General features: G+C 49.2%; 1 protein-coding gene across 2 annotated transcripts in view; it reads left to right on the plus strand.

Annotated features, from left to right (window-relative positions):
• The first annotated feature begins 400 nt into the window (after positions 1-400).
• UBLCP1 (ubiquitin like domain containing CTD phosphatase 1) overlaps positions 401-16,963 on the plus strand; it is a 33,940-nt gene continuing 17,377 nt past the window's right edge. Inside the window, exons 1-4 of one of the 2 annotated variants that reach the window (XM_076063758.1) lie at positions 401-1,719; positions 5,709-5,807; positions 8,133-8,170; positions 9,509-9,607. In XM_076063758.1, coding sequence (XP_075919873.1) covers positions 1,659-1,719; positions 5,709-5,807; positions 8,133-8,170; positions 9,509-9,607 — 297 coding nt within the window. In that variant the 5' untranslated portion in view covers positions 401-1,658. Of the gene's footprint in view, positions 1,720-5,708; positions 5,808-5,985; positions 6,764-8,132; positions 8,171-9,508; positions 9,608-16,963 lie in introns of those variants that run through there. The other variant, XM_076063757.1, reaches the window with a different exon arrangement.

Below are 16,963 nucleotides of genomic sequence, written 5' to 3' on the forward strand. Positions count from 1 at the left end.
CTGGTGAGGAGAACGTGCGTAAGGTGGTGAGTAGGGTGAGGCACTACCACTTGTCTCTCATGCAGCCTGTACACTCACCACCAACACTCACCACTCACCACCACTCACCACTGTTGTTGTTGTGGTTGTTGTTGTTGTGGTGAGCTAGTGAGGAGAACGTGCGTAAGGTGGTGAGTAGGGTGAGGCACTACCACTTGTCTCTCATGCAGCCTGTACACTCACCACCAACACTCACCACTCACCACTGATGTTGTTGTTGTTGTTGTGGTGGTGAGCTAGTGAGGAGAACGTGTGTAAGGTGGTGAGGAGGGTGAGGCACTACCACTTGTCTCTCATGCAGCCTGTACACTCACCACCAACACTCACCACCACCACCATCACCACCACTCACCACTGTTGTTGTTGTGGTTGTTGTGTTGTTGTTGTTGTGGTGAGCTGGTGAGGAGAACGTGCGTAAGGTGGTGAGGAGGGTGAGGCACTACCACTTGTCTCTCATGCAGCCTGTACACTCACCACCAACACTCACCACTCACCACCACTCACCACTGTTGTTGTGGTTGTTGCGGTGGTGGTGAGCTAGTGAGGAGAACGTGCGTAAGGTGGTGAGGAGGGTGAGGCACTACCACTTGTCTCTCATGCAGCCTGTACACTCACCACCAACACTCACCACTCACCACCAACACTCACCACTGTTGTTGTTGTGGTTGTTGTTGTTGTGGTGGTGGTGAGCTAGTGAGGAGAACGTGCGTAAGGTGGTGAGGAGGGTGAGGCACTACCACTTGTCTCTCATGCAGCCTGTACACTCACCACCACCACTCACCACCACGCTCACCACTCACCACTGATATTGTGGTTGTTGTTGTTGTTGTGGTGGTGAGCTAGTGAGGAGAACGTGCGTAAGGTGGTGAGTAGGGTGAGGCACTACCACTTGTCTCTCATGCAGCCTGTACACTCACCACCAACGCTCACCACTCACCACTGATGTTGTTGTTGTTGTGGTTGTTGTGTTGTTGTTGTTGTTGTGGTGAGCTAGTGAGGAGAACGTGCGTAAGGTGGTGAGGAGGGTGAGGCACTACCACTTGTCTCTCATGCAGCCTGTACACTCACCACCAACACTCACCACTCACCACCAACACTCACCACTGTTGTTGTTGTGGTTGTTGTTGTTGTGGTTGTGGTGGTGAGCTAGTGAGGAGAACGTGCGTAAGGTGGTGAGTAGGGTGAGGCACTACCACTTGTCTCTCATGCAGCCTGTACACTCACCACTCACCACTGATATTGTTGTTGTTGTTGTGGTTGTTGTTGTTGTTGTGGTGGTGAGCTAGTGAGGAGAACGTGTGTAAGGTGGTGAGTAGGGTGAGGCACTACCACTTGTCTCTCATGCAGCCTGTACACTCACCACCAACACTCACCACTCACCACCACTCACCACTGTTGTTGTTGTGGTTGTTGTTGTGGTGGTGAGCTAGTGAGGAGAACGTGCGTAAGGTGGTGAGTAGGGTGAGGCACTACCACTTGTCTCTCATGCAGCCTGTACACTCACCACCAACACTCACCACTCACCACTGTTGTTGTTGTGGTTGTTGTTGTGGTGGTGAGCTAGTGAGGAGAACGTGCGTAAGGTGGTGAGGAGGGTGAGGCACTACCACTTGTCTCTCATGCAGCCACCACGACCAAACAAAAAGCTGCTTGTCTTGGATGTTGACTACACTCTGTTTGGTAAGCACCAGCACCACCAACAACACCAGCAACACAACCACTAACACAACAACCACTAACACAACAACCACTAACACCACCAGCACCACCAGCACCACCACCAGCACCACCGCCACCACCAACACCACCACCACCACCAACACCACCAACACCAACACCACCACCAACACCACCAACACCAACACCACCACCAACACCACCAACACCAACACCACGCTCACCACCACCAACACCACCACCACCAACACAACCACCACCAACACCACCAACACCACCAACACCACCAACACCAACACCACCAACACCACCACCACCACCACCAGCAACACCACCAACACCACCACCACCAACACCACCACAACCACTAACACAACAACCACCAGCACCACCAGCAACACCAGCACCACCAACACCACCAACACTAACACAACAACCACTACCAGCACCACCAACACCACCAGCACCACCAGCACCACCAGCACCACCACCAACACAACCACTAACACCACCAGCACCACCAGCACCAGCACCACCACCAACACCACCACCACCACCAACACCACCAACACCACCACCACCAACACCACCAGCACCACCACCAACACCACCACCATCACCAGCACCACCAGCAACACCACCAGCACCACCACCACCACTAACACCACCAGCACCACCAGCACCACCACCACCAACACCAGCACCACCAACACTAACACAACAACCACTACCAGCACCACCAACACCACCACCACCAGCACCACAGCCGCTAACACAACAACCACTACCACAGCCGCTAACACAACAACAGCCACAGCCGCTAACACAACAACCACAACCAGCACCACCACCACCACAGCCGCTAACACAACAACCACCACCAGCACCACCAGCACCACCAACACCACCAACACCACCACAACCACTACCAGCACCACCAACACCACCACCACCACAACTACTAACACCACCAGCACCACCAACACCAGTACCACCAACACCAGCACCAGCACCACCAGCACCACCAGCACCACCAACACTAACACAACAACCACTACCAGCACCACCACCACCACCAGCAGCACCACCAGCACCACCACCAACACCAACACCACCACCAACACCAGCACCACCAACACCACCAACACCACCACAACCACTAACACAACAACCACTACCAGCACCACTAACACCACCAGCACCACCAACACCACCAGGACCACAACCACTAACACCACCAGCACCACCAACACCAGCACCACCAGCACCACCACCACCACAACCACCAACACTAACACAACAACCACTACCAGCACCACCACCACCAACACCACCACCAACACTAACACAACAACCACTACCAGCACCACCACCACCAGCACCACCAGCACCACCACCAACACCACAGCCGCTAACACAACAACTACCACCACAGCCGCTAACACAACAACTACAACCACCACCAGCACCACTAACACAACAACCACTACCAGCACCACCAACACCACCACCACAACCGCTAACACAACAACCACCACAACCGCTAACACAACAACCACAACCACCAACACAACAGCCACTACCACAACCACTAACACAACCACCACAGCCGCTAACACAAGAACCACAACCGCTAACACAACAACCACAACCACCAACACAACAACCACCACAACTGCTAACACAACAACCACAACCACCAACACAACAACCACAACCACTAACACAACAACCACTAACACAACAACCACAACCACCAACACAACAACAACCACAACCACCAACACAACAACCACCACAACCGCTAACACAACAACCACAACCACCAACACAACAACCACCACAGCCGCTAACACAAAAACCATAACCACCAACACAACAACCACAACCACTAACACAACAACCACAACCACTAACACAACAACCACTAACACAACAACCACCAACACAACAACAACCACAACCACTAACACAACAACCACCACAACCGCTAACACAACAACCACAACCACTAACACAACAACCACCACAACCGCTAACACAACAACCACAACCACTAACACAACAACCACCACAACCGCTAACACAACAACCACAACCACTAACACAACAACCACTAACACAACAGCCACTACCAACACCACTAACACAACAGCCACTACCAACACCACTAACACAACAGCCACTACCAACACCACAACCACTAACACAACAACCACCACAACCGCTAACACAACAACCACTAACACAACAACCACTAACACAACAACCACCACCAGCACCACCACCACCACAGCCGCTAACACAACAGCCACTACCACCACCACAACCACTAACACAACCACCACAACCACTAACACAACAACCACAACCACTAACACAACAGCCACCGCCACCACCACAACCACAACAGCCACAATCACTCAGACAAACACCGCTACTAACACAACCACCACCACTGGTGGGTGAGTGAGTGAGTGGGTGAGTGAGTGGGTGGGTGAGTGGGTGAGTGAGTGAGTGGGTGAGTGAGTGGTGAGTGGGTGAGTGAGTGAGTGGGTGGGTGAGTGAGTGTGTGGGTGAGTGAGTGAGTGAGTGAGTGGGTGAGTGAGTGGGTGGGTGAGTGAGTGAGTGGGTGAGTTGGTGGGTGGGTGGGTGAGTGGGTGGGTGAGTGAGTGAGTGGGTGGGTGGGTGAGTGGGTGGGTGGGTGGGTGAGTGGGTGAGTGGGTGGGTGAGTGAGTGGGTGGGTGAGTGGGTGGGTGAGTGAGTGAGTGTGTGAGTGAGTGAGTGTATGAGTGAGTGAGTGAGTGTATGAGTGAGTGGTGAGTGAGTGGTGAGTGAGTGGTGAGTGAGTGGTGAGTGAGTGGTGAGTGAGTGGTGAGTGAGTGTGTGAGTGAGTGGTGAGTGAGTGGTGAGTGAGTGGTGAGTGAGTGGTGAGTGAGTGTATGAGTGAGTGGTGAGTGAGTGAGTGAGTGGTGAGTGAGTGAGTGTATGAGTGAGTGAGTGTATGAGTGAGTGAGTGTATGAGTGAGTGTATGAGTGAGTGTATGAGTGAGTGAGTGTATGAGTGAGTGAGTGTATGAGTGAGTGGTGAGTGAGTGTATGAGTGAGTGGTGAGTGAGTGTATGAGTGAGTGTATGAGTGAGTGGTGAGTGAGTGGTGAGTGAGTATATGAGTGAGTGGTGAGTGAGTGTATGAGTGAGTGGTGAGTGAGTGTATGAGTGAGTGGTGAGTGAGTGGTGAGTGAGTGGTGAGTGAGTGGTGTGTGAGTGGTGAGTGAGTGGTGAGTGAGTGGTGAGTGAGTGTATGAGTGAGTGGTGAGTGAGTGGTGAGTGAGTGAGTGGTGAGTGAGTGGTGAGTGAGTGAGTGTATGAGTAAGTGTATGAGTGAGTGAGTGAGTGGTGAGTGAGTGGTGAGTGAGTGGGTGGGTGAGTGGTGAGTGAGTGGTGAGTGAGTGGTGAGTGAGTGGTGAGTGAGTGGTGAGTGGTGAGTGAGTGTATGAGTGAGTGAGTGTATGAGTGAGTGAGTGTATTAGTGAGTGAGTGTATGAGTGAGTGAGTGGTGAGTGAGTGGTGAGTGAGTGGTGAGTGAGTGTATGAGTGAGTGAGTGTATGAGTGAGTGTATGAGTGAGTGAGTGAGTGTATGAGTGAGTGAGTGTATGAGTGAGTGAGTGTATGAGTGAGTGAGTGTATGAGTGAGTGTATGAGTGAGTGTATGAGTGAGTGTATGAGTGAGTGAGTGTATGAGTGAGTGAGTGTATGAGTGAGTGTATGAGTGAGTGAGTGTATTAGTGAGTGTGTGAGTGGTGAGTGAGTGGTGAGTGAGTGAGTGGTGAGTGAGTGGTGAGTGAGTGGTGAGTGAGTGGTGAGTGAGTGTATGAGTGAGTGGTGAGTGAGTGGTGAGTGAGTGGTGAGTGAGTGGTGAGTGAGTGGTGAGTGAGTGGTGAGTGAGTGGTGAGTGAGTGGTGAGTGAGTGGTGAGTGTGCTGTGTGTAGACCACAAGTCGTGTGCTGAAAGCGGCCAGGAGCTGATGCGACCCTTCCTGCACGAGTTTCTCACGGACGCGTACACTCACTACGACATCGCCATCTGGTGTGAGTAGCTCACTCACTCACTCAGTCACTCACTCATACACTCACTCACTCATACACTCACTCACTCATACACTCACTCATACACTCACTCACTCATACACTCACTCACTCATACACTCACTCATACACTCACTCATACACTCACTCATACACTCACTCACTCACTCATACACTCACTCACTCACTCATACCCTCATACACTCACTCATACACTCACTCATACACTCACTCACTCATACACTCACTCACTCATACACTCACTCACTCATACACTCACTCACTCATACACTCACTCACTCATACACTCACTCATACACTCACTCATACACTCACTCACTCATACACTCACTCATACACTCACTCATACACTCACTCATACACTCACTCATACACTCACTCACTCACTCATACACTCACTCATACACTCACTCACTCATACACTCACTCATACACTCACTCATACACTCACTCACTCACTCATACACTCACTCACTCATACACTCACACACTCACTCACTCACTCATACACTCACTCACTCACTCACACACTCACTCATACACTCACTCATACACTCACTCACTCACTCATACACTCACTCATACACTCACTCATACACTCACTCACTCATACACTCACTCATACACTCACTCATACACTCACTCACTCATACACTCACTCATACACTCACTCATACACTCACTCATACACTCACTCATACACTCACTCATACACTCACTCACTCATACACTCACTCATACACTCACTCATACACTCACTCACTCACTCATACACTCACTCATACACTCACTCACTCATACACTCACTCATACACTCACTACGACATCGCCATCTGGTGTGAGTAGCTCACTCACTCACTCATACACTCACTCATACACTCATACACTCACTTATACACTCACTCACTCATACACTCACTACGACATCGCCATCTGGTGTGAGTAGCTGACTCACTCACTCACTCATACACTTACTCACTCACTCAGTCACTCACTCATACACTCACTCACTCATACACTCACTCACTCATACACTCACTCATACACTCACTCACTCATACACTCACTCACTCATACACTCACTCATACACTCACTCAGTCACTCATACACTCACTCATACACTCACTCATACACTCACTCACTCATACACTCACTCATACACTCATACACTCACTCATACACTCACTCACTCATACACTCACTCACTCATACACTCACACACTCACTCACTCATACACTCACTCATACACTCACACACTCACCCGCTCACTCACTCACACACTCACTCAGTCACTCATCCACTCACTCACCCACCCGCTCACCCATCCACGCACTCACCCACCCGCTCACTCACCCACCCACTCACCCGCCCACTCACTCACCCACCCACTCACCCACCCACTCACCCACTCATCCACTCACTCACCCACCCACCCACTCACCCACCCACTCACCCACCCACTCACCCACCCTCTCATCAACCCACTCACCCACCAACTCACCCACCCACTCCCTCTGCCTCTAACCCCATGTCTGTGTGTCTCCATGTCTCTCCGTGTCTCCGTCTGTCTCTGTCTCCGTGTCTCTGTGTCTCTCCGTGTGTCTCCGTGTGTCTCTGTGTATGTATGTATGTCTGTGGGTCTCTCTGTGTGTCTCTCTGTATGTGTGTGTCTGTGGGTCTCTGTCTGTGTCTCTCTGTGTGTCTCTGTGTGTGTGTGTCTGTGTATCTGTGTGTATGTATGTGTGTATGTATGTGTGTATGTGTGTGTATGTTTGTGTATGTGTTTGTATGTGTGTCTGTGTGTGTGTATGTGTGTGTGTGTGTATGTGCGTGTGCATGTATGTGAGTGTGTCTGTGTGTGTGTATGTGTGTGTGTCTGTGTGTGTGTGTATGTGTGTGTGTATGTGTGTGTATGTATATGTGTGTGTGTGTCTGCGTGTGTGTATGTCTGTGTGTGTATGTGTGTGTATGTATGTGTGTGTATGTGTGTATGTGTGTGTGTCTGTATGTGTGTGTGTATGTGTGTGTATGTATGTGTGTGTGTATGTGTGTATGCATGTATGTGTCTGTGTATGTGTGTGTGTATGTATGTATATGTGTATGTATGTGTGTGTGTCTGTGTATATGTGTATGTATGTGTGTGTGTATATGTGTATTATGTGTGTGTGTCTGTATGTGTGTATGTATGTATGTGTGTGTTTGTGTATGTGTGTGTTTGTGTATGTATGTGTGTGTGTATGTATGTGTGTGTGTATGCATGTGTCTGTGTATATGTGTATGTGTGTGTATGTATGTGTGTGTGTAGCTGCCACCAGCATGAAGTGGATTGAAGCCAAGATGAAGGTTAGACATCATCACCACAACCATCATCACAATCACCATCATCACCACCACCATCATCATCACAAACACCATCATCACAAACACCATCATCACCACCATCATCATCACAAACACCATCATCACAAACACCATCATCATCACCACCATCATCATCACAAACACCATCATCACAAACACCATCATCATCATCACAATCATCATGATCATCATCACAAACACAATCATCATCACAATCACCATCATCATCGCCACAACCATCATCACAAACACCATCATCACAAACACCATCATCATCATCATCACAAACAACATCATCATCATCACAAACACCATCATCATCATCATAATCACAATCACCATCATCATCATCATTACAAACACAATCATCATCACAAACACAATCATCATCACAAACACAATCATCATCACAAACACCATCATCATCATCACAAACAACATCATCATCATAATCACAATCACAATCACCATCATCATCATCACAAACACAATCATCATCACAAACACAATCATCATCATCACAAACACCAATCACCATCATCATCATCATCATCACAAACACCATCATCATCATCACAAACATCATCATCACAAACATCATCATCATGTCATGTGTGTGTGTCTGTGTGTGTGTGTGTGACTGTGTGTGTGTCTGTGTGTGTGTGACTGTGTGTGTGTCTGTGTGTGTCTGTGACACTGTGTGTGTGTGAGACTGTGTGTGTCTGTGTGTGTGACTGTGTGTGTGTCTGTGTGTGTGTGTGTGACTGTGTGTGTGTCTGTGTGTCTGTGTGTGTGTGTGACTGTGTGTGTGTCTGTGTGTGTGTGTGACTGTGTGTGTGTCTGTGTGTGTCTGTGACACTGTGTGTGTGTGAGACTGTGTGTGTCTGTGTGTGTGTGTGTGACTGTGTGTGTGTCTGTGTGTGTGTGAGTGACTGTGTGTGTGTGTGTCTGTGTGTGTGACTGTGTGTGACTGTGTGTGTGACTGTGTGTGTGTCTGTCTGTGTGTGTGACTGTGTGTGTGTGTGACTGTGTGAGTGTGTGTAGGAGCTGGGTGTCACCACTCACCACAGCTACAAGGTGTCCTTCATGCTGGACAGCGCTGCTGTGTGTGTGACTGTGTGTGACTGTGTGTGACTGTGTGACTGTGTGTGACTGTGTGAGTGTGTGTAGGAGCTGGGTGTCACCACTCACCACAGCTACAAGGTGTCCTTCATGCTGGACAGTGCTGCTGTGTGTGTGTGTGTCTGTGTGTGACTGTGTGTGACTGTGTGTGACTGTGTGACTGTGTGTGACTGTGTGACTGTGTGTGAGTGTGTGTAGGAGCTGGGTGTCACCACTCACCACAGCTACAAGGTGTCCTTCATGCTGGACAGTGCTGCTATGATCACTGTCTTCACCCCCAAATACGGCGTTGTTGAGGTGACAACACACACAGTGACACAGTCACAGAGTGTGACACACACACACAAACAGTGACACACACAGTGACACACACAGTGACACACAGTGACACACACACAGTGACACACACAGTGACACAGTCACAGTGACACACACAGTGACACAGTCACAGTGACACAGTGACACACACACATTGACACACAGTGACACACACAGTGACACAGTCACAGTGACACACACAGTGACACAGTCACAGTGACACACACAGTGACACAGTCACAGTGACACACAGTGACACAGTCACAGTGACACACAGTGACACACACAGTGACACACACACACAGTGACACAGTCACAGTGACACACACACACAGTGACACACACACAGACAGACACACAGTGACACACACATACAGTCACACACACAGTGACACAGTGACACACACAGTCACACACACACAGTGACATACACAGTGACACACACACAGTGACACACACACACACAGTGACACACACAGTGACACATTGACACACACACAGTGACACACACAGTGACACACACAGTGGCACACACACACAGTGACACACACACAGTGACACACACATAGTGACACACACACACAGTGACACACAGTGACACACACAGTGACACACACACACAGTGACACACAGTGACACACACAGTGACACAGTGACACACACACACAGTGACACACACACACAGTGACACAGTGACACACACACACAGTGACACACACACACACAGTGACACACACAGTGACACACACACAGTGACACAGTGACACACACACAGTGACACACACACAGTGACACACACACACAGTGACACAGACAGTGACACACACACAGTGACACACACAGTGACACACACACAGTGACACACACACACAGTGACACACACAGTTACACAGTGACACAGTAACACACTCAGTGACACACGCACACAGTGACACACACACACAGTGACACACACACAGAGTGACACACACACAGTGACACACACAGTGACACACACAGTGACACACACACAGTGACACACACAGTGACACACACAGTGACACACAGTGACACACACACAGTGACACAGTGACACAGTGACACACACAGTGACACACACAGTGACACAGTGACACACACACACAGTGACACACACAGTGACACACACAGTGACACAGTGACACACACAGTGACACAGTGACACACACACAGTGACACACTCACACTCATAGCCTACACACACAGTGACACACTCATAGCCTACACACACAGTGACACACTCATAGCCTACACACACAGTGACACACTCATAGCCTACACACACAGTGACACACTCATAGCCTACACACACAGTGACACACTCATAGCCTACACACAGTGACACACTCATAGCCTACACACACAGTGACACACTCATAGCCTACACACAGTGACACACTCACACTCATAGCCTACACACTCAGTGACACACTCATAGCATACACACACAGTGACACACTCATAGCCTACACACACAGTGACACACTCACACTCATAGCCTACACACACAGTGACACACTCACACTCATAGCCTACACACACAGTGACACACTCATAGCATACACACACAGTGACACACTCATAGCCTACACACACAGTGACACACTCATAGCCTACACACACAGTGACACACTCATAGCCTACACACACAGTGACACACTCATAGCCTACACACACAGTGACACACTCATAGCCTACACACACAGTGACACACTCATAGCCTACACACAGTGACACACTCACACTCATAGCCTACACACACAGTGACACACTCACACTCATAGCCTACACACACAGTGACACACTCATAGCCTACACACACAGTGACACACTCACACTCATAGCCTACACACACAGTGACACACTCATAGCCTACACACACAGTGACACACTCATAGCCTACACACACAGTGACACACTCATAGCCTACACACACAGTGACACACTCATAGCCTACACACACAGTGACACACTCATAGCCTACACACAGTGACACACTCATAGCCTGCACACACAGTGACACACTCATAGCCTACACACACAGTGACACACTCACACTCATAGCCTACACACTCAGTGACACACTCATAGCCTACACACACAGTGACACACTCATAGCCTACACACACAGTGACACACTCATAGCCTACACACACAGTGACACACTCATAGCCTACACACAGTGACACACTCACACTCATAGCCTACACACACAGTGACACACTCATAGCCTACACACAGTGACACACTCACACTCATAGCCTACACACACAGTGACACACTCATAGCATACACACACAGTGACACACTCATAGCCTACACACACAGTGACACACTCATAGCCTACACACACAGTGACACACTCATAGCCTACACACACAGTGACACACACACAGTGACACACTCATAGCCTACACACACAGTGACACACTCACACTCATAGCCTACACACACAGTGACACACTCATAGCCTACACACACATTGACACACTCACACTCATAGCCTACACACACAGTGACACACTCACACTCATAGCCTACACACACAGTGACACACTCACACTCATAGCCTACACACACAGTGACACACTCATAGCCTACACACACAGTGACACACTCATAGCCTACACACACAGTGACACACTCACACTCATAGCCTACACACACAGTGACACACTCATAGCCTACACACACAGTGACACACTCACACTCATAGCCTACACACACAGTGACACACTCATAGCCTGCACACACAGTGACACACTCATAGCCTACACACACAGTGACACAGTGACACACTCATAGCCTACACACACAGTGACACACTCATAGCCTACACACTCAGTGACACACTCATAGCCTACACACACAGTGACACACTCACACTCATAGCCTACACACACAGTGACACACTCACACTCATAGCCTACACACACAGTGACACACTCATAGCCTACACACACAGTGACACACTCACACTCATAGCCTACACACACAGTGACACACTCATAGCCTACACACACACAGTGACACACTCATAGCCTACACACACAGTGACACACTCACACTCACAGCCTACACACACAGTGACACACTCATAGCCTACACACACAGTGACACACTCATAGCCTACACACACAGTGACACACTCATAGCCTACACACACACAGTGACACACTCATAGCCTACACACACAGTGACACACTCATAGCCTACACACACAGTAACACACTCATAGCGTACACACACAGTGACACACTCATAGCCTACACACACAGTGACACACTCACACTCATAGCCTACACACACAGTGACACACTCATAGCCTACACACACAGTGACACACTCATAGCCTGCACACACAGTGACACACTCATAGCCTACACACACAGTGACACACTCATAGCCTACACACACAGTGACACACTCATAGCCTACACACACAGTGACACACTCACACTCATAGCCTACACACACAGTGACACACTCATAGCCTACACACACAGTGACACACTCATAGCCTACACACACAGTGACACACTCATAGCCTACACACACAGTGACACACTCATAGCCTACACACACAGTGACACACTCACACTCATAGCCTACACACACAGTGACACACTCATAGCCTACACACACAGTGACACACTCACTCTCATAGCCTACACACACAGTGACACACTCATAGCCTACACACACAGTGACACACTCACACTCATAGCCTACACACACAGTGACACACTCATAGCCTACACACACAGTGACACACTCATAGCCTACACACACAGTGACACACTCATAGCCTACACACAGTGACACACTCATAGCCTACACACACAGTGACACACTCACACTCATAGCCTACACACACAGTGACACACTCACACTCATAGCCTACACACACAGTGACACACTCATAGCCTACACACACAGTGACACACTCATAGCCTACACACACAGTGACACACTCATAGCCTACACACACAGTGACACACTCACACTCATAGCCTACACACACAGTGACACACTCATAGCCTACACACACAGTGACACACTCATAGCCTACACACATAGTGACACACTCACACTCATAGCCTACACACACAGTGACACACTCATAGCCTACACACAGTGACACACTCACACTCATAGCCTACACACACAGTGACACACTCATAGCCTACACACACAGTGACACACTCACACTCATAGCCTACACACACAGTGACACACTCATAGCCTACACACAGTGACACATTCACACTCATAGCCTACACACACAGTGACACACTCATAGCCTACACACAGTGACACACTCATAGCCTACACACACAGTGACACACACTCATAGCCTACACACACAGTGACACACTCATAGCCTGCACACACAGTGACACACACTCATAGCCTACACACACAGTGACACACTCACACCCATAGCCTACACACACAGTGACACACTCATAGCATACACACACAGTGACACACTCATAGCCTACACACACAGTGACACACTCATAGCCTACACACACAGTGACACACTCACACTCATAGCCTACACACACAGTGACACACTCATAGCCTACACACACATTGACACACTCACACTCATAGCCTACACACACAGTGACACACTCATAGCCTACAGACACAGTGACACACTCATAGCCTACACACACAGTGACACACTCATAGCCTACACACACAGTGACACACTCATAGCCTACACACACAGTGACACACTCATAGCCTACACACACAGTGACACACTCATAGCCTACACACAGTGACACACTCATAGCCTACACACAGTGACACACTCATAGCCTACACACACAGTGACACACTCATAGCCTACACACACAGTGACACACTCACACTCATAGCCTACACACACAGTGACACACTCACACTCATAGCCTACACACTCTCTGACACACTCACACTCATAGCCTACACACAGTGACACACTCACACTCATAGCCTACACACACAGTGACACACTCATAGCCTGCACACAGTGACACACTCATAGCCTGCACACACTGTGACACACTCATAGCCTACACACAGTGACACAGTGACACACTCATAGCCTACACACACAGTGACACACTCATAGCCTACACACACAGTGACACACTCACACTCATAGCCTACACACTCACTGACACACTCACACTCATAGCCTACACACACAGTGACACACTCATAGCCTACACACAGTGACACACTCATAGCCTACACACACAGTGACACACTCATAGCCTACACACACAGTGACACACTCATAGCCTACACACACAGTGACACACTCACACTCATAGCCTGCACACACAGTGACACACTCATAGCCTGCACACACAGTGACACACTCACACTCATAGCCTACACTCAGTGACACACTCATAGCCTACACACTCAGTGACACACTCACACTCATAGCCTACACACACAGTGACACACTCATAGCCTACACACACAGTGACACACTCATAGCCTACACACAGTGACACACTCACAGCCTACACACACAGTGACACACTCATAGCCTACACACACAGTGACACACTCATAGCCTACACACACAGTGACACACTCATAGCCTACACACACAGTGACACACTCATAGCCTACACACACAGTGACACACTCACACTCATAGCCTACACACAGTGACACACTCATAGCCTACACACACAGTGACACACTCACACTCATAGCCTACACACACAGTAACACACTCATAGCCTACACACACAGTGACACACTCACACTCATAGCCTACACACACAGTGACACACTCATAGCCTACACACACAGTGACACACTCATAGCCTACACACAGTGACACACTCACAGCCTACACACACAGTGACACACTCACACTCATAGCCTACACACACAGTGACACACTCACACTCATAGCCTACACACACAGTGACACACTCATAGCCTACACACACAGTGACACACTCATAGCCTACACACAGTGACACACTCATAGCCTACACACACAGTGACACACTCACACTCATAGCCTACACACACAGTGTCACACTCATAGCCTACACACACAGTCACACACTCACACTCATAGCCTACACACACAGTGACACACTCACACTCATAGCCTACACACACAGTGACACACTCATAGCCTACACACACAGTGACACACTCACACTCATAGCCTACACACACAGTGACACACTCATAGCCTACACACACAGTGACACACTCATAGCCTACACACACACAGTGACACACTCATAGCCTACACACACAGTGACACACTCATAGCCTACACACACAGTGACACACTCATAGCCTACACACACAGTGACACACTCACACTCATAGCCTACACACACAGTGACACACTCATAGCCTACACACACAGTGACACACTCACACTCATAGCCTACACACACAGTGACACACTCATAGCCTACACACTCAGTGACACACTCATAGCCTACACACACAGTGACACACTCATAGCCTACACACACAGTGACACACTCACACTGATAGCCTACACACACAGTGACACACTCATAGCCTACACACACAGTGACACACTCATAGCCTACACACTCAGTGACACACTCATAGCCTACACACACAGTGACACACTCACACTCATAGCCTACACACACAGTGACACACTCATAGCCTACACACACAGTGACACACTCATAGCCTACACACACAGTGACACACTCATAGCCTACACACAGTGACACACTCACACTCATAGCCTACACACACAGTGACACACTCATAGCCTACACACAGTGACACACTCATAGACTACACACAGTGACACACTCACAGCCTACACACACAGTGACACACTCACACTCATAGCCTACACACTCAGTGACACACTCATAGCCTACACACTCAGTGACACACTCATAGCCTACACACACAGTGACACACTCACAGCCTACACACACAGTGACACACTCACACTCATAGCCTACACACACAGTGACACACTCATAGCCTACACACACAGTGACACACTCATAGCCTACACACACAGTGACACACTCATAGCCTACACACACAGTGACACACTCACACTCATAGCCTACACACACAGTGACACACTCACACTCATAGCCTACACACAGTGACACACTCACACTCATAGCCTACACACACAGTGACACACTCATAGCCTACACACACAGTGACACACTCATAGCCTACACACACAGTGACACACTCACACTCATAGCCTACACACACAGTGACACACTCATAGCCTACACACACAGTGACACACTCACACTCATA

This window comes from Petromyzon marinus, unplaced genomic scaffold, assembly GCF_048934315.1.
Source record: "Petromyzon marinus isolate PM22_M1 ecotype Great Lakes invasive population unplaced genomic scaffold, UKy_Petmar_22M1.pri1.0 PM_Scaffold_182, whole genome shotgun sequence".
NCBI classification, from domain to species: domain Eukaryota; kingdom Metazoa; phylum Chordata; class Hyperoartia; order Petromyzontiformes; family Petromyzontidae; genus Petromyzon; species Petromyzon marinus.